At 36.3% G+C, this 18,954-nt stretch overlaps 2 protein-coding genes across 3 annotated transcripts in view; one reads left to right on the forward strand and one right to left on the reverse strand.

Moving 5' to 3' along the window:
• Positions 1 to 10,022, forward strand: part of LOC306870957 (E3 ubiquitin-protein ligase RNF185) — a 10,189-nt gene extending 167 nt beyond the window's left edge. Inside the window, exons 2-7 of one of the 2 annotated variants that reach the window (XM_079418567.1) lie at positions 907 to 1,110; positions 1,207 to 1,225; positions 1,302 to 1,414; positions 2,281 to 2,335; positions 5,879 to 5,996; positions 7,146 to 10,022. In XM_079418567.1, coding sequence (XP_079274693.1) covers positions 944 to 1,110; positions 1,207 to 1,225; positions 1,302 to 1,414; positions 2,281 to 2,335; positions 5,879 to 5,996; positions 7,146 to 7,243 — 570 coding nt within the window. In that variant the 5' untranslated portion in view covers positions 907 to 943 and the 3' untranslated portion in view covers positions 7,244 to 10,022. The remainder of the gene's footprint in view (positions 1 to 906; positions 1,111 to 1,206; positions 1,226 to 1,301; positions 1,415 to 2,280; positions 2,336 to 5,878; positions 5,997 to 7,145) is intronic. The other variant, XM_079418568.1, reaches the window with a different exon arrangement.
• LOC306870958 (uncharacterized protein) lies at positions 8,290 to 11,403 on the reverse strand. Its single transcript, XM_079418569.1, has 2 exons — positions 11,200 to 11,403; positions 8,290 to 10,559 (listed from the first exon to the last, which is right to left on the reverse strand). Exons 1-2 carry the CDS (start codon positions 11,342 to 11,344, stop codon positions 10,228 to 10,230), a joined length of 477 nt encoding a protein of 158 aa, XP_079274695.1. The 5' UTR covers positions 11,345 to 11,403; the 3' UTR covers positions 8,290 to 10,227.
• Positions 11,404 to 18,954: the final 7,551 nt, after the last annotated feature.

Here is an 18,954-nt window from a genome sequence, read left to right on the forward strand (position 1 = left end):
AGCTAACAACAACATCAGCAGATTCTGACGCATTTCCACGCATCTCTATATATATATATCTACATTTCTATAATATTCATATTCGCTGTCTGCATGTGACTGTATATATATTCATTTGATATAATAATTAACTATATTAACAAATATTTTCGTGTATGTTTGTGTTTATCAAGGTTTGTATAGTTAACTCAAATTAAAACTTTTTTTAATTGAATGAAAAAACATTAACTGAAGATTAAATTAAGCTCAAATACATGTAAATAAAATATTGAAATAAAATACAATTCTCAATTTATTTAAACTCGGTGTAATAAAATAACTAAAACTGAAACAGAAAATGAATAAAATATATATGCTTATGTAGTTATGTTTAAAAATCAAATAAAACTACAAAAGTGAAAAAAACCAGCAAAGTCAAATCTAACTAATTTAACTACATTTAATTATATAGACATAATAAATATACACAGTACACACATATTATGTAAAAAAAAACTAAAAAAACTTATTTTGGATGCAATTAACTGTTTGACAGCACTAATATGTGTATATTGGTACATGGTGGTGTGTGTGTGTGTGTGTGTGTGTGTGTGTGTGTGTGTGTGTGTCTGTGTGTGTGTGTCTGTGTGTGTGTGTGTGTGTCTGTGTGTGTGTGTCTGTGTGTCTGTGTGTGTGTGTCTGTGTGTGTGTGTGTGTGTGTGTGTCTGTGTGTGTGTCTGTGTGTGTGTCTGTGTGTGTGTGTGTGTGTGTGTGTGTGTGTGTGTGTCTGTGTGTGTGTGTCTGTGTGTGTGTGTGTGTGTCTGTGTGTCTGTGCGTGTGTGTCTGTGTGTGTGTGTGTGTGTCTGTGTGTGTGTCTGTGTGTGTGTGTGTGTTTAATGCATGTGTTTCTGCTGTGTTTCTGTGGAGGTTGTGTATGTGCTGAGGTCATCGAGGTGAATGCAGAATGGCCAGCGCAGCGGCCAGCGAGAGCTCAGCTTCATCAGCAGTGAATGGACAGGCGTCCGGAGAGAACAGCAGCGGGGGGGCGGCTCAAGACGGCACGTTTGAGTGCAACATCTGTCTGGACACATCCAAAGACGCCGTCATCAGTCTGTGTGGACATCTCTTCTGGTGAGAGCCTGCTGAGTGATGCTCACGAGACTCTCAGGAAAGCTGAGCGTGTAATAACTGCTGTGTTTTCTCTCCTCTGTCTGCATCTCCTCCCAGCTGGCCGTGTCTGCATCAGGTGAGTGTTCAGTGATGATGCTCCTGTGACGTGAGCGTTGTATGAGTCTCCTGACCGTGTCTCTGTGTGTTTGCAGTGGCTGGAGACCAGGCCCAACAGACAGGTGTGTCCCGTGTGTAAGGCCGGCATCAGTCGGGATAAAGTGATCCCGCTGTACGGCAGAGGCAGCACCGGCCAACAGGACCCCAGGTACAGCTCTGTGATCCTCATCAATCATGCTTGTGTTCAGAAATATGACTAAATCATGAGGCAGCACGAAGTAGACTTTGTGTCCATCAAGATCCAAATCAAAAGAGAAAATAAAATAATCAAATGAGACAAACCCATTTGATTTGTTTGATTATACAAACATAATGTGTTTTTATTTTATTTATTTTTTTTACACACACACACACACACACACACACACACACACACACACACACACGCACGTGTATATATATATATATATTAGTGCTGTCAAATGATTAATCACATCCAAAATAAAAGTTTTTGTTTGCTTAATATATGTGTGTGTTCTGTGTATATTTATTTATACATAAATACACACATGCATGCATATATTTTATGTATTTTCATGTTTATAATTATATTCATATAATTTATTTTATAAAAAATATATTTAATATATAAACATAACATACATGCAGTATTTTTATATACATAATATATCTTATTTTGGATGAGATTAAATCTTTAAGTATGAAATAAACAAAAGCATATAAAAATAAAATAATTACAAATATGAATAAAAACCATAATAGTATCTCAATGATACTGAAATAACACTGAATTGAATTAATTGATGAACACAGGCACTGTAATTGATCTGATTAACGACTCTATTGTCTTCTTTAGAGCTGCTTGACAGCTGAAATTAAATTAGTTTCATAATTGATCAATTTTACGACATTACCAGTAATTGTCCTGTTGATCTGCTTCGACTCGATCTGTGTTGTGTAAAGCGCTGTAGACATGAATGTGATTTGACTTGATATACACACACCATGCACTGAAATATAAAACACAAAGTGAATTTTCCTTTATGATTTCAGAGAGAGGACTCCTCCACGACCGCAAGGACAGCGGCCAGAACCAGAGAACCGTGGCGTGAGTATAGTCTTCTCTCACACAGTAAACTAGCTGCGTACTGAGAATTATTCTCATTATTACTCCGTATAACCAGGTTCATAAGATTTTCCTTTTTTCATCAAAATGCTTTTTGAAGCTGTAAATAAAACAGATTACTGGAGTTTAAATTCCATTTCAGTCTGTCTACTTCAACATTGCTTGTGTCATTTAATGCAATTTCTTTGTCATTTTTTTGTGATATTTATTATCAATTTCTGAGTGAAAATTAAAAAAAAAAAAAAAAAAGACAATGACCATTGACAGTTTTTGAGATGTATGCACCACCAAAGCTCCTAAAAGTGTTTGCAATGCGGCGTGGATCATTGCACGAGACGTTTGTGATGAAACTGTTTGGTGGAGGGTGGCTTGTAGGTAATTCATTAGTCAAACGAGCGTCCCGCCGGGGCTTATTAAGGCCGTCTCTGTGGACCGAAGCTGGAAAGAGCTCAGCGCCGTGATGACAACATCTGACCATTAAGATTGCATCACGTTCTGCTCTCTCTCAACTCCTGAAGGTCTTGCATAAGGATTATTTATCATGATAATACTCGTTCGTAGTTCTGCAAAAACCACCATTAAACTCTCAGACGAGGCGTTGGTGATAATCAAAGTCTTCAGATGCTGAACAGACCTCATTTCATTGATTATTCCGGGATCAAACATGCTGAATCATTTGATCTGTTCATAAACAAATCCATCGTATGTTTTTTTTGTTCGTGCTTTTATTTTGTTTTGTTTTTGATGCTAACCCTGGAACAACATATAAAACTACCAAATTTTGATTATTCGCAACAAATAATCATTGCAGTTAATAGTGTTCGCCGTCTGTTTGATTACGTGTCATTTGTAACTAATTGCATGATTTACTGTACATCTCTGCCATAGTCATAAGGCCCTGTGAAATCCGTTTGATTTTTTCCCCAAATTCAGTTTTTCCATTTGAATTTTTCTGGACTCCTTTTTAATGGTCAAATTAAATTGTATTAATCAAAAATTAATTAAATGAATTAATTAAAATCATGAAACTTTTACAATTTAACATTAATTTTTTAAAAGTGTAGCAAAAATGACATGTTTAGGGCCGTATGAAATGTTTAATTTTTTTCTCACCTTATGTTTTATTGTTACCAAATTCTGTGTTTCAGCATGTCTAATTATTTGAATGCATACAAAATGTATTATTTATTCTTACAGTAGCCCCCCCCCCCCCCCCCCCCCCCTCAGAAATTCTGTATTTACATTTTACTGGTTATCAAATGAAATAAAACATTGATTTAATTTATATTTTAATTAATGATTAAAATATATATATATAAATTTATTCATTTAATTAATTTAATTAATAATTTTTTTGGCAAATAAAGGGGATTTACTATTAAAATGAGTATATTTTGTGATTATTTATTTGTGATTTAAAGTTGTATTATTTTTCAACAGTAGTAGTAGTTAGGGCTGGACAATAATTCAATATCAATATGTATCGCGATATATTTTTTTCAATAACGGTGATATGATATTTAAACACATTTCCGATATTTCGATATACATTACCAGTGTTTCTCATACATTGATGTATTTGTGGCGTTTGTTGAAATAACATGAGCACTGTATAGTAGTAGTAGTAGTAGTAGTAGTATAGTAGTAGTATAGTAGTAATTGTAGTAGTAGTAGTAGTAGTAGTAGTAGTAGTATAGTAGTAGTATAGTAGTAATAGTAGTAGTAGTAGTGTAGTAGTAGTAGTAGAGTAGTAGTAGTAGTGTAGTAGTAGTAGTAGTAGTAGTAGTATAGTAGTAATAGTAGTAGTAGTAGTGTAGTAGTAGTAGAGTAGTAGTAGTAGTAGTAGTATAGTAGTAGTATAGTAGTAATAGTAGTAGTAGTAGTGTAGTAGTAGTAGTAGTATAGTAGTAATAGTAGTAGTAGTAGTAGTGTAGTAGTAGTAGTAGTATAGTAGTAATAGTAATAGTAGTAGTAGTGTAGTAGTAGTATAGTAGTAGTATAGTAGTAATTGTAGTAGTAGTAGTAGTAGTAGTAGTAGTAGTATAGTAGTAGTATAGTAGTAATAGTAGTAGTAGTAGTGTAGTAGTAGTAGTAGAGTAGTAGTAGTAGTAGTAGTATAGTAGTAGTATAGTAGTAATAGTAGTAGTAGTAGTGTAGTAGTAGTAGTAGAGTAGTAGTAGTAGTAGTAGTAGAGTAGTAGTAGTAGTAGTAGTAGTAGTGTAGTAGTAGTAGTAGTAGTAGTAGTATAGTAGTAGTATAGTAGTAATAGTAGTAGTAGTAGTGTAGTAGTAGTAGTAGAGTAGTAGTAGTAGTAGAGTAGTAGTAGTAGTAGTAGTGTAGTAGTAGTAGTAGTAGTAGTAGTATAGTAGTAGTATAGTAGTAATAGTAGTAGTAGTAGTAGTGTAGTAGTAGTAGTAGTAGTAGTAGTAGTAGAGTAGTAGTATAGTAGTAGTAGAAGTAGTAGTAGAGTAGTAGTAGTAGTAGTAGTAGTATAGTAGTAGTAGTAGTAGTAGTAGTATAGTAGTAGTAGTAGTATAGTATAGTAGTAGTAGTATAGTAGTAGTAGTAGTAGTAGTATAGTAGTAGTATAGTAGTAGTAGTATAGTAGTAGTAGTAGTATAGTAGTAGTAGTATAGTAGTAGTATAGTAGTAGCCTATTACGCACATTCTTCTAAATAATAGTAGTATAGCCTATTTCTGGCACAGTGTCTTTAATATGTTAAACCTTTTATTTTGACGGGTTGCCGTGAATACCTTTAAAGTTCTATATGTATTTGATATGACGCTAGTTTTGCTCGAATGAAATGGTCAAATGCTCATGAAGTGTATTTATGTCCTCATTGAGACGGAAATATTTACAGATACTAGTCCATATTGCGATATGACTTAAGTGTAATGACCTAATTTTGATTAATTCATCCAATCTTTGATAAATTCCGTGGCATTCCGCGTTAAACTGTAAATACTGTGTTTATGACTGGATTCCGTGATTCCGTCTGCATCGAGGAACTCATAGGGCCCTATAGTCACCATTAATCACCTACACCTAAATATAATGGAGGAACTTAACATTTCCTGTAGAGCTGCTTTGCCATGATTTGTTTCGTGAAAAGCACTATACAAATAAACTTGAATTGAATTTAATTTTTTTTTGTAATTTTGGAGTTTGACAGTGTCATTATCATCATATAAAAAGTTTATTTGCAAAAACGGATAACTCAGTTTTTCAAAAATCTTGTTTTTATTACATTATCATGTTTTTATTGTGTGTTAGTTAGCTGTATTTGTTAGTTATATATATCAAAATAACCCGACTGCAGTTTGATTGAGATTAATTGGAATGCACAATAAAAGTGATCTATTTTTGCAAATTAACTCTTGATACATAAACAATTCTTAAATGTATTTATTTATTAATCTTTCATGTTCCAGAAATGAAAGAAAAGTTTGATGTAAATGAAATGTCTTTCTTAAGTAATAAATGTAATGTAAGTGTAATATAATGCAGTGTTTGTGTGTTTGCAGGGGTTTCAGGGCTTTGGCTTCGGCGATGGAGGCTTCCAGATGTCCTTCGGTATCGGGGCTTTTCCTTTCGGGATCTTTGCGACAGCGTTTAACATCAATGACGGACGACCGCCTCCAGGTGTGTGCTGAACCGTGTGAAAAACACTGGCATCATGTTTTCACTGCATGAAATATAATGCATGTTAGAGATTTTATTATGAACAATTCATCCGTGCATGTTTCTGAAAAGATGCCACATGCAGAACTTTTCATACAGAATCATTTAGTCTCTTAAGCTCCGCCCCTGCAAGCTTAAGCTCATCTGCATACATTTTTGAGAGCCACGCCCACATCTCAACATCCAATCAACAACTGATGCACAGAACCAAGCCCCGCCCTTCATTTATTCTTTAATAATAATCTGTTGCACTCAGATGTAGGTCACAACACAGAAGAATAGATCTGGTTCATCCTGACTTTACTCATCTTTATGTTTATGAGCGATTCTATAATTGGAGAAACATTTGGCATTTCATAAAGTTAAGAAAAAAACTGTAAATTCTTTCTAGTATCTTATCGAAAACATATTCAATTTTAATAATTCAATGCTTGCCAAAACACAAGTTACTTCCTTTTTTTTACTTTTAATGAAAAAACAGATGTCTTTATGGTGTTGTTTGTTAACTGTTACAGACAAATTAGGCAATGTGTAGAAATAACAATAAATCATACAAGGAAAATCCTTCTTGTATCACTAGCCAAACGGTCCTTATATTCAACATTTGGCACTGTTCCTTTTGATATTGTGGCAACAGTGTTGACGTTCTTCAAATAACTCTTGGTATAAGAACCTTTTTAGATTAAAATATTTTCTCAGAGACTTCTCAGTGCTTCAGATCTTATCAGTGAGGGAAAGTGACATCATTTCCTGTCTGTTACATCGCTGTGGGAGATAATGCCACCAATTTAAAGGCAAAATATGATACAGTAATAGCTGACGCAAGATTTATGGACACACGTTTTTATAAGAAAAAAGTTATTTTAAAACAATTGAATGTTGTAGAATTAAGTAAATGAGAACTTAGGCCTTTTATAAATAAAATGAATGATATATTTCAAAAATAAAATATTTTGATTACACAATTATGCATGATGGAAAAAATAATTCACACAATGAAATCATGATTTTGATACTATAAGACACTTTTTACACAAATTATTATATTGTTACTGACTTGTAACATCTTGTAATTCTTTGTTCTTAATTCTAATGTTTGTGTGTCGGCAGCAGCTCCAGGAACCCCTCAGCACGCGGATGAGCAGTTCCTCTCGCGCCTCTTCCTGTTCGTGGCGCTCCTCATCATGTTCTGGCTGCTTATAGCTTAAACGCTGAAGAACTGTATGATCCTGTCGGAGGACTAACGGCTAACTAACCCTACAGTAGTGCGTCAGGTTCAGCACCGGCTCTTTTTCTGTGAAAGAGATGCAGCGCTAGCGTTGTGATCCTGCGAGATGCAGACCACACTGTTTGGCTAATGTTCAGTTTTCTTCCCAGATATGATTTTAAATAAATGCTAGTCTTATTTCTCTTAAGACGAAATCATTATTGGGTTTTTCTATGATTACGGTGCCAAATGATGTCACTCACTGTAGCTAGTATAAAATCACACAAATGCATAAATGTACTTCCTAACAGTAACTTTAAATGCATCAGCGTTTAATTTGAGCTTATTTTAATTCATATTTTTGTTTGTAAATAACTTGTCACATGGGCTGAAGTAGAGCATTTGTTCTTTTAATTAATAATCAAAAATAAAAAAATTTTTTTTTTTTAATGGAGACTTGAAAGCACATGGAAATGATTTAAAAGGTCCTATAATACCTATAATATAATACCTATAATGTAAACTTTGAAGTTTTTGTGAAATATTTGGGAAAGAGATATTATTTGCAGTGTGAGAGGCATAAGCACATGTTGACTGTCCACATGATGATTAAATTTAATTCTAAATGTGTGTTTGATAGTTTTGTTTACTTTAGTGTTTGTTTTTCATCACAATTTCTTTCTTTTGTGCAGTACTGCCCCCATCCATGCAAATATCACTGCAGCTGTAGAGCGACTCGTTTTACTAATACTATTCTCTTCTATTAAACAAAACTAATCAGAATGATAACTGACTTCAAGTATTTAAACATTTTTCCAACATCAGCTTTCAATAGATTACAGCCCATTTGCACTGAAAGCATGTCTGAAATCACTAGAGCGCTAGTTTTCCTTGGGTTCATGTTCTTTATGAGTCATTGGAACAATAGAAAACAACAGAGCGCTTCATTTAGTCATGGGCAAACATTTCATTCTCTGTTTAGCAGTAGAGCACTTCTGAGCTTCTTAAGAAAATACCCCAAAATTATGAAGAAATGAATGCATCGAGGCAGTTTGCACCAGACATTTAATGCATAGAAATGCACTCAAAGAAAATGAGATAATATGAAGGATGCGTTGTGTTTTGACAATGTTATGACAGAAAAATCTGTCCACTAGCAATCCAAAAATGTTTGAACTGTAAGATTTTTTTAAAGAAGTCTCTTCTGCTCACCAAGCCTGCATTTATTTGATCCCAAATACAGCAAAATTTTATTTGAATATATTTTAAAATGTAATTTATTCCTGTGATTTCAAAGCTGAATTTTGTAGCATCATTACTCCTTCAGAAATCATTCTAATATTCTGATTTGCTGCTCAAAAAAACATTTATTGTGAAGTGACATTCAGCCAAGTATGGTGACCCATTCTCGGAATTCGTGCTCTGCATTTAACCCATCCAACGTGCACACACACAGCAGTGAACACACACACACACACACACACACACACACAGCAGTGAACACACGCACACTGTGAACACACACACACACACACAGCAGTGAACACACACACACAGCAGTGAACACACACACACACACAGCAGTGAACACACACACACAGCAGTGAACACACACACACACACAGCAGTGAACACACACACACACACACACACACACAGCAGTGAACACACACACACACACACACACACAGCAGTGAACACACACACACACACACACACACACAGCAGTGAACACACACACACACACACACAGCAGTGAACACACACACCGTGAACACACACCCGGAGCAGTGGGCAGCATTTATGCTGCGGCGCCCGGGGAGCAGTTGGGGGTTCGGTGTCTTGCTCAAGGGCACCTCAGTCGTGGTATTGAGGGTAGAGAGAGCGCTGGACATTCACTCCCCCCACCTACAATCCCTGCTGGCCCGAGACTCGAACCCACAACCTTTGGATTACAAGTCCAGCTCTCTAACCATTAGGCCACAACTTCCCATTTATTATTACTATTAATATATTGAAAACAGTAGAGTAGGGTTTTTTTTTCAGGTTTCTTTGATGATAGGAAGTTCAGAAGAACAGCATTTATCTGAAATAGAAATCTTTTGTAACATTATAAATGTTTTTATCATCACTTTTGATCAATTTAAAGCATCTTTGCTAAAAAGTATTAATTTCTTTAATGAGTAATGATGCTGAAAATACAGCTTTGATCACAGAAATATATTACAGTTTAACACATATTCACATAGAAAACAGATGATTTACATAGGAATAATATTTCACAATATTACTGCTTTTGCTGTATTTTGGATCAAATAAATGCAGGCTTGGAGAGTAGAAGAGGATTCTTTAAAAAAAACATTAAAAATCTTGCTGTTCAAAAACTTTTGATCGGTAGTGTACATATTTGAGTTTTTCTTGCAGTGTGATATTTTACGAAACAGGGTCTTTTGCAGCGATGACTAACTAAACCAAAGCCGAGGCTGTTTATTTCAGCACAAAGCACATTCAAACGCAGATATATACAGTGCTGCTGGAAAGTTTGTGAACCCCTTGCAGAATCTGTGAAAATGTCATTTTAACAAAATAATAGAGATCATACAAAATGCATGTTATTTTTTATTTAGTACTGTCTGGATTAAGATATTTTACATAAAAGATGTTTACATTTAGTCCACAAGACAAAAAAAGTAGCTGAAATTATTAAAATAACCCCATGCATGGTTGTTAATACTGTGTGTGGTTACCTGGATGATCCACGACTGTTTTTTGTTTTGTGATGGTGATGTGTGAACATCTTTTAAGTAAAATATCTTACTCCGGACAGAACTAAATAAAAATTAACATGCATTTTGTATGATTTCTATTATTTTGTTAAAATGACATTTTCACAGATTCTGCAAGGGGTTCACAAACTTTCAAGCAGCACTGTATACAGAGAGAAAGCCTCTGTGATGCTGAAGTGTTGGAAGGTCGCTGCAGAAGTCAGAGCTGCTCTTTGAACTCTGCGTCAAACATGATCTGCTGGATCTGCATCTTGACGGCGGCTCTGTTCTGCGGCGTCAGTCTTTTGAGGGCAGGGACGTAACTCAGGAGAAACAGCTCGTCCTCGTCGAAGACTCGCTTGGCTTTGAGGTTGCTGGCAGAAGCTGATGGCGTTCTCATGTGTATCTGCTCCTCAGGAGACTCCAGCTGCTCCGGAGCCTCGGCGTCACGGAGACGCTTCCTCTTTCTGAGGCGAGCGTCCAGGAGCGTCAGGCTCTCTCTGTAATGCAAGCACCGGCCGCCTTCTTCCCTCCTCAGCTTGCATTCCACCACTGCAGGGAAAAATTCAGTTACACAGCTGTTTATTCTACAAACGATTATCTAAAAATACTCAAAAAAAAAACAAACAATTACACTGTAAAGAAAAAAAAGTAAGTTCTTTCCAAGTTGCAAACAAAGATTATTGGAGTAGTTTACGTTCTACAAGAAAATATCATTCCAGTTTTAAAATGTCACATTTTCAATCTTACTATTATATCTCTTTCTTGACATCTTATTTGTGAAATTCAACAATTTCTGAGTGAAAATTGTTTCAACATTTTTTTTTCAGTGTACCCTGATATTAAAACATGCCTTGTGTGCACAGACTCTTAAAAATAGAAGATTTTTACTGGCATTGATGGTTTCATGAAGATCTTTAACATTCATGGAGTCTTTCCATCCACTGCATTGCTCAAAAGAGTCTTTATAATTGCAAAAAGGTACTTTAGATTATTAAAATGTTCTTCACACCAAGAAAAGATGGTTTTAGGAACTGATCACAGAAAGCTTCACCAAAGCAGTCCTTCTATGGCTTCATTGTTAAGAGCGCAGATGCTCATTTGTAGGATGCATGAACTTGTGAATATTATTTAATGCAGTAATTCCGCGCACGAGCTGTAAACTGAGGATATAATATGTTGACGCACTGACCGGAGAGACCGATGGACGCGGCGACCTCGCGCCACGCTTTCACGCGCCGCTCCGCGCTGCGATAATCGTGCAGCGACGCGTTATAAAGCAGCGGGTAAGCGCGGGCGCTCTGGATGAATTCCTCCGCGTCAGCCATCGAGTTCATGAGACGCGGCGCGGATGAGACGCGTTGTTTAGATCGTATTTCCGGATCAGCACGCTCGCGTCAGAAACGCGCGACTCACGCATCGCCACGGATTGGTAGATCTCAGCTCGGTAGCGGATTAAAAGTGGAAGAAAACACGACTATAAATCAGAACTAGCTCTGCTTTGATCGTTTAATCGATGAAGATCAACTCCGCTCGCGCTGTGATTAAATCTTTAAATCTTCTGATTGTGATCTTGAGCAGAAAACATCTTCACAATGATGATATATACTTATATACTTCATATATATCTCACTTAGAAAACAAATAGAGATTGTAAGTGTTAGAGTCAAATAAAGAGGAAAGATGTGTTTTTGCCGTTTCTTATAGCTTATTCAAACTGATCCCACACACACACACACACACACTCTCTCTCTCTCACACACATATACACACACACACACACACACACACACTCTCTCTCTCTCTCTCACACACACATATACACACACGCGCGCGCGCGCTCTCTCTCTCTCTCTCTCTGGTGTTTTGTGTCTGCAGCGGTGGAGTGTAAGCGCAGATGGAAGACGATCAGGGACAGATACATCCGCGAGAGGAGGCTGTGTCAGCTGCGGAGGGAAGAAGGCGACCGGCGCCTGCATTTCTGGCCGCTCACGTCAGAAGGAGGAAGCGTCTCGGTGAGCAGCCTGACGCCGCAGAACAGAGCCGTCAAGATGCAGATCCAGCAGATCATGTTTGACGCAGAGCTCAAAGAGCAGCTCTGACTTCTGCAGCGACCCTCCAACACTTCAGCATCTCAGAGGCTTTCTCTCTGTATATATCTGCGTTTGAATGTGCTTTGTGCTGAAATAAACAGCCTCGGCTTTGGTTTAGTTAGTCATCGCTGCAAAAGACCCTGTTTCGTAAAATATCACACTGCAAGAAAAACTCAAATATGTACACTACCGATCAAAGTTTTAAAATGTTTTTAAAGAAGTCTCTTCTGCTCACCAAGCCTGCATTTATTTGATCCAAATACAGCAAAATCAGTAATATTGTGAAATATTTGTACTATTTAAAACAGTTGTTTTCTATGTGAATATGTGTTAAACTGTAATGTATTTCTGTGATCTGCAGCTGTATTTTCAGCATCATTACTCCAGTCTTCAGTGTCACATGATCTTCAGAAATCATAATAATATACTGATTTGAAACATTTTTTATTCCCAGATCAGAGTCCAAAGACCAGATTTGACTTTCTGCTTTGTTTCTGTATAAATCTCCATTTGAAGTGGATTGTTGTAGTGAACAGCCTCCGCTTTCGTTTAGGTTTCATTTAGTTGGTTATTGGTGCAAACAACCTTGTTTTGTAAAGTGTCACCAAGTGGGTGGGGGGTTCTTTAAGGTATCAGTGTGGGGAAAAAGCTCCCTGATATTGTTTAAATGATCTCAAATGACATACATGAGAAATAATAATACAAATGGAAGTTGGAGAATTATTAATTATAGCTATATTAGAGCTTCTTGGTCCCGATCTGCTCATTCTGTTGCCTACATTCATCAGTCAGCTCCAATGAGGAACATTTCTGCAACCAAGGGCTCAAAGTAGACGTTTCTTTGCTTTTTACTTGTGCACTTATGCATTTTTTTGTCTTCATATTCATCCATGACTATAAAGCAATGAAACTGACATGGAGAAAGACACAGAATTGTAATTAATAACACATGTTGGCACTAAATGCATGTTCATAATTTCTGAGAGACAGAAAAGCCCATCAATGCCAATCAAGCAGAATCTGGAGCAAATAAAGCAAAAGACTCAGTCAGCAGACAGACGCTGTTTATTTGGACCTGCTTCTGATCCTCCTTATCTGTGTGGCTTAAGACAGATTTTGAAAATCCATTAATTCCTTGATGAAAACCACGCATAGACGGACGTGTATGACTACAAAGGATTTGTTGAGAATGAATGGAGCGTGTACAATAGCATCGCCTTTTATCAAAATGAGACTGTTTCAGTGATAAGACGGAGTCAAGTGTTTCTGCTGTTCACTTATAGGCTGTGAAACTAAGATACAGCTTGATTTTTAGCATCATAACCTATAAAACATGTTCACACAACGTGGATTAAAATGAACTGACCAAGCAAATATCAGACCATTTGTGCTTGTGTCTAATTATTAACCCTCTGGTGTTCATCTGGGGGTCACACTTGTGTTATTCTCGGTCAAAAGTGATCAGACACCTGAACTGTAGCTTTTTTTTAATTTTCAGTAAAATCAATGTATTTTTGTTCGATAATATTTTGTATTTTGAGAGAATTTCATGGTGCAAATGAATATTTATGCAATAATTATGATATTTTTTCCCATTGAAAATAATAACAAAAAAATTATAATATTTTTCTATTAGTTTTCAATTATGGCAGTAGGCTATTTCATGTTAAAATAGATACAATGCCTTTAAAATCCAATTTTTGAAGGCAGATTAGTGCCATCTGGTGGGAGTAAAAAACTTTGCAATTCCATAGTTTAGCCACTAGATTCCTATATCAAGTCAAGCCAAGTTGAGCTTTATTGTCATTCTGCTACATGTGTGGACATATAGTGGAACGAAATGTCGTGTCTCGCAGGACCACGGTGCTATATACTAGTTAAACCCAAGATAAACATACAACAATACAAGTATAAGAGAAAAAAAAGAGCATCTGACTATATAAATACTATAACTACTAGACCTAGTTGCCTAGACATACACAAACTGAGACTGTACAAGAACTTTACATATATACTGTACATGAAATTGTGCAAAAGGATAGAAATAAAAATTGTATATATATTTCATACATTAAATTGTTGTGCAGATTAAGGAGAGATTTTGTGGGAAGCAGCGCATAGAGCAAAAAGATTTGTAGTGCAATGCTCAAGTAAACATTTTCTTATTGAGTCTTTGTAGCAGGGAGTGTTCATAGAAAGTGTCTAGTGTGCATATAGTGGGATGAGTGCGTTACTACAGGTGGTTTGTGTAGCACACTCACCTGTGTGTAGCACACTCAGAATTGCACTTAGGAAAAGTTGTCACAGTATTAATGAGTTGGGTGGGTGGGGGGTCAGAGGGGGACAGGGAGATTGGAGTTAAGAGCTCTCACAGCCTGGGGAAAAAAGCTGTTGAGCAATCTGACAGAGCGAGCTTTGATACTCCGGTACCTTCTACCTGATGGTAGGAGCTGGAAGAGGTTGTGGGAGGGGTGGGTGGGGTCCTTCACGATGCTGTTGGTTTTGCTGGAGCATCGTGTAAGGAAGATGTCCAGGATGGAGGGGAGAGGGGCACCGATGATCTTTGCAGCTGTGTTCACTGTCCGCTGGAGGGTCTTGCGGTCAGCAGCACTGCAGTTCCCGTACCAGACAGTGATGCAGCTGGTCAGCACACTCTCAATGGTGCCTCTGTAGAATGTGGTGAGGATGGGTGGAGGGAGACTTGCCCTTTTCAGCCGGCGGAGAAAGTGGACTGTTGTCCCTTCTTGTTGAGTGACGTGATGTTGGTGATCCAGGTGAGATCCTCTGAGATGTGCACTCCCAGGAATTTATTGCTGCTGACTCTCTCCACGGTTGAGCCGTCGATGGTCAGTGGGGGGTGGTCAACAGAGTTTCTCCTGAAGTCCATCACAACCTCTTTTGTCTTCCCCACATTGAGGGACAGATTGTTAGCACCACACCATTTCGCCAGCTGTGCCACTTCCTGTGTGTATAGATCTACATAAAGGGCTTATAAAGGGATTTATATTTAGACATTTTCAAAGACAGCTTTTTGTAAAGGTTTAGATTTGTTTTTTTAATGTTGGTTTGAAATGTCAGTTTTTGCACTCTTGATATTTTAATAGAGTGTCACCCCTTCATTGCTGTGCACTTTTTTATCTGTATCGTGAATGATTGGTAGATTGTACACACAAAAAATTCTCTGTATTTTTGTATTATTGCATATTTATATTCCCCATTCATTTCCAATGGTGGTCATTTTTGTGTGACTCTTTTTTTTTAACGACCATTTATCTTTTTCAAATCAAGTCCACATTTGTTTGGGTTTTTTTGGTGTGTGGTCATGTAGCGACTGCCATAAAAGTAATCGAGTCTCGTACCATTCTGAGGAAGGAGCAATTTTTAAAATTTCAACACATTTAAAAAAAAAAATTCTGGTCTAAAATGACCGAACGACACCAGAGGGTTAAACGATGCTTTTCCAAAATTCACCCTAAAACTAAACATCACGATTCCTAAAACACTTGTAAACTTGGTTTTATTGCTGGGTTAATATTATATTCATAAAAAATCTAAGCACTCATTTAATACATTTCTGTGTGAGTTTGTAAAAATATCTCAGAGCTTTAAATATTTAACTTCATTAATTTATAATTGTTTATATACTATGTAATTGTTTTTTCACATAACAATTTTTAAAATATAATTTAAATAATGAATTTGTGGTATATATTTTAGTATCATTGAGATATAGTTTTTATTAAAATTTTGAACTATTATATTTATATTTTTCATTTTAATTGTAATTAGTTTTAGTACTTGTGTGTTTTGTCATTTTAAATCTTTTTTGTTTTTTAAATTGTCCATATAGCATTTATTAACTATTATTTCAGTTTTAGTTGCAGTATAATTTTTATTTCAGTAAATTCAGTATATTTTATTTAGTAGTTATTTTAGTTAGATAATAAAATAAAAGAGCTTCCTTGGCAACTAGCTGAAATAAAAAATAAAAAAAATTCATTTTATTTTATTTCAACTAATACATAAAAAATTATGTTCAGTCTTAGTATCTCTGTCACGAATCCTGGCCATGAACGTCCATTCGCTCACCACCAGAGGTCACTCGCTCACTGCATGGACTCTTGCACTGCACTACACTACACTACTGTTACACGCCACCTCAGACTACAATTCCCATCATCCATTGCACTGACGACACACAGCTGATTGCACTGATCACACAGCTCATTACACTCACAGGTGTTTCCCATTGACTCTGATCTATTTAAGCTGTTACCTCATTGCGAAGTCTTGTCATGCAAACATTTCTGAGCGTTTATGCCGTGTGTGATTTCCACGTGTATGACCTGGACCGTTTACTAGACTCTGATTCTCTGCCGCCTGCCTATTCTGATTCAACCTGCCTTGTCATTTGATTATCCTGTGTGTTTGCCGTCTGCCCTGATCTCTAGCCTGAACTCTGACTTTGATTCTGATTTATCTACGTTGTGTTTGAAGCCCGTGATTAAACTCTGCCTGTTTGACTTGCGTTCTGTTTTAATAAAGCTTCACATGGATCCTAACGTCACTGACTCCTCGTTACAATCACTGTAACACTATAGTTTTATTACTATTGTGAATCAGATTTTTTTTATTTTTTTTAAACAAGTTTTAGTTGCGTTTTTCTGGCACAATATCTACATATTTTTTTTTATTAACTTTATTTAATATACATTTGTTTTGTTCATTCTGGTCATTGTCTTACATTGTTAGACGTTCCCTGTCTTGTGTTTAAAAATTAAATAAATCAGAAAGGAAAAGAAAACAGGCGATCAGTATGAATGCTTTGATCTGGAGGGTTAAACAGGTGTGATATGAAGTAAATCTCATGCAAATGCACGAGCCAAAGCCGATCCTCTCAGAGACCTTCATGCTCTCCATCGACATCTAGCAGAATCAAAACACATAATGCCGTGCATTTCTTTCAGCACAACAATGAGGCTTTCTGCCTCTCTGTACATCTCATTTGATACAGTGAGATCTGATTTCTTGTCGACTAAAGCCAGATTACCTCAATCTCCAGCGCTCACTAACACCTTCACAAAACTGCCCAGATTAGCTGGGATTTTTCAGCCACTTTATACATTTTTTCCCCGGCTGTATAGAGGGATTATGTTTTGTCTCTTTGCTTTTAATCTATTTGGTAAATGGGGGTTTGACACAGACAGGGGGGCGATCCGGCTCTATATGAACTCGTTCTGCTCTGAACCTGACGGCATTCTGGCTCAGAACCAGCTACAAATGCCATGGACAAGAAGAGCTCTGCCTTCACTATCGACTGCATTCTGAGCGCAGACAACAACAAGATCCTGGGCTTGGAGAAGCTCTCGGCCCCGGGAGCCTGCGAGCAGAAACCGGCCCCTGAATCTGCAGCGAATCATGACTCGATGGACCTCAGATCGACCTGCTGCTTCTGTTCACACTGCGGAGAGGTTCTGCACCCGGCAGCCAGTAAGAGCGCTTTAATCACATCCCATTCAGTCAAAGACTTCTGCCTGATCTTAAAGAAAAAACACAAAAGATCTCAAAAATGCCTGTCACTTTTCTGCTCTGTTTTCAAATGTGATTCTCTTCAGTGGGATGCAGCAAAGCTATATATTATCGGGTTTTTACAAGATTTTTATATTTTTTACTTAATGAATTTTTGGTGTAAATCAGTGTTATTTTAGTATAATTGAGATATTATATTTTTACTTGACATTATACTATTAACTAACAATTATTATTTTATATTTTCCATTTTCATTTTAAAGTTTTAGTATTTTTGTTGTGCATTTTTGTCATTTTAGTGTATATATATATATATATATATATATATATATATATGTATATATATATATATATATATACTAAGTCTAGCTTTTATTAATTTTAATTTTAGTTGTAGTTATTTTAGCACATCAGGTTAAACTAAATGAAAATCAGAAATGTTTCCTTGACAACTAGCTCAAATAGAATAAAAAAATAAAAGCATTTTTTTATTTCAGTTGATATTTATTTTATTTCAAGTAACAAATGTTTAATGAGGTATTTATCATTGAGTTTTAATTAAATTTTTTAAATCAGTTTTTATTTTTATATTTTCAGTTTTTATTTTAGTAATTTTGTTCGGTGTCATTTTGTAATTTATTGTAGATTTTATTTCATATATGTAAATATATAGTTTAATTAATTTATATTTTAGACTTAGTTTTAGTCATTTTTGTACGTAGAAATGTTTTGGCTGAAGTAATTTTATAAAAAGTGTTACTTTTCATATTCTAGTTTGTTTCAGGTAACAAACATTTTCGTTTTTTTTATTTTTTTATTTTAGTTAATTATAATAATACTTGTTTTAGTTGTAAACTTGCTTAATTTTAATTAAAAATAATATTATACTGGTTTGATATTTGGGTGGAACATGACCAGACTTGTTCTCAATATGTTTGATTATATTCTCTCTATTTAATCTCATGGTTAGGATAATGTTGATCTCTGTGGTTTTTGTCGCTGCCAGCCTGTCATGCAGTTTGGGGTAAGCAGATGTTTGCAGAGACGTGCTCAATCGCAGAAGCTCACAGCAGGGAAAGCTTCGGTCATGTTCAGAGGAGGGTTCGGCGTCACCGCACCATCTTCACAGAAGAGCAGCTGGATGCTCTGGAGGATCTGTTCAGACAGAACCAGTATCCAGACATCAACACCCGCGAGCAGCTGGCCCAGAGAACACACCTGCGCGAGGAGAGAGTCGAGGTGATCCACCACTCGCCTGTGTCTGCATCTCAATAATCATGTCATATTTCACCCAAAAATTATTTACTTGATTTAAAGTAAAATCG

This window comes from Barbus barbus, assembly GCF_936440315.1.
Source record: "Barbus barbus genome assembly, chromosome: 6".
NCBI lineage: Eukaryota > Metazoa > Chordata > Actinopteri > Cypriniformes > Cyprinidae > Barbus > Barbus barbus.

Bases quoted from the DNA above. Each gene is read 5' to 3' on its own strand.
- LOC306870958 (XM_079418569.1), bottom strand. From the start codon at position 11,344: ATGAACTCGATGGCTGACGCGGAGGAATTCATCCAGAGCGCCCGCGCT. The intron at 10,560-11,199 runs GTCAGTGCGTCA...TTTTCCCTGCAG, and splicing joins CGCGTCCATCGGTCTCTCCG to TGGTGGAATGCAAGCTGAGG.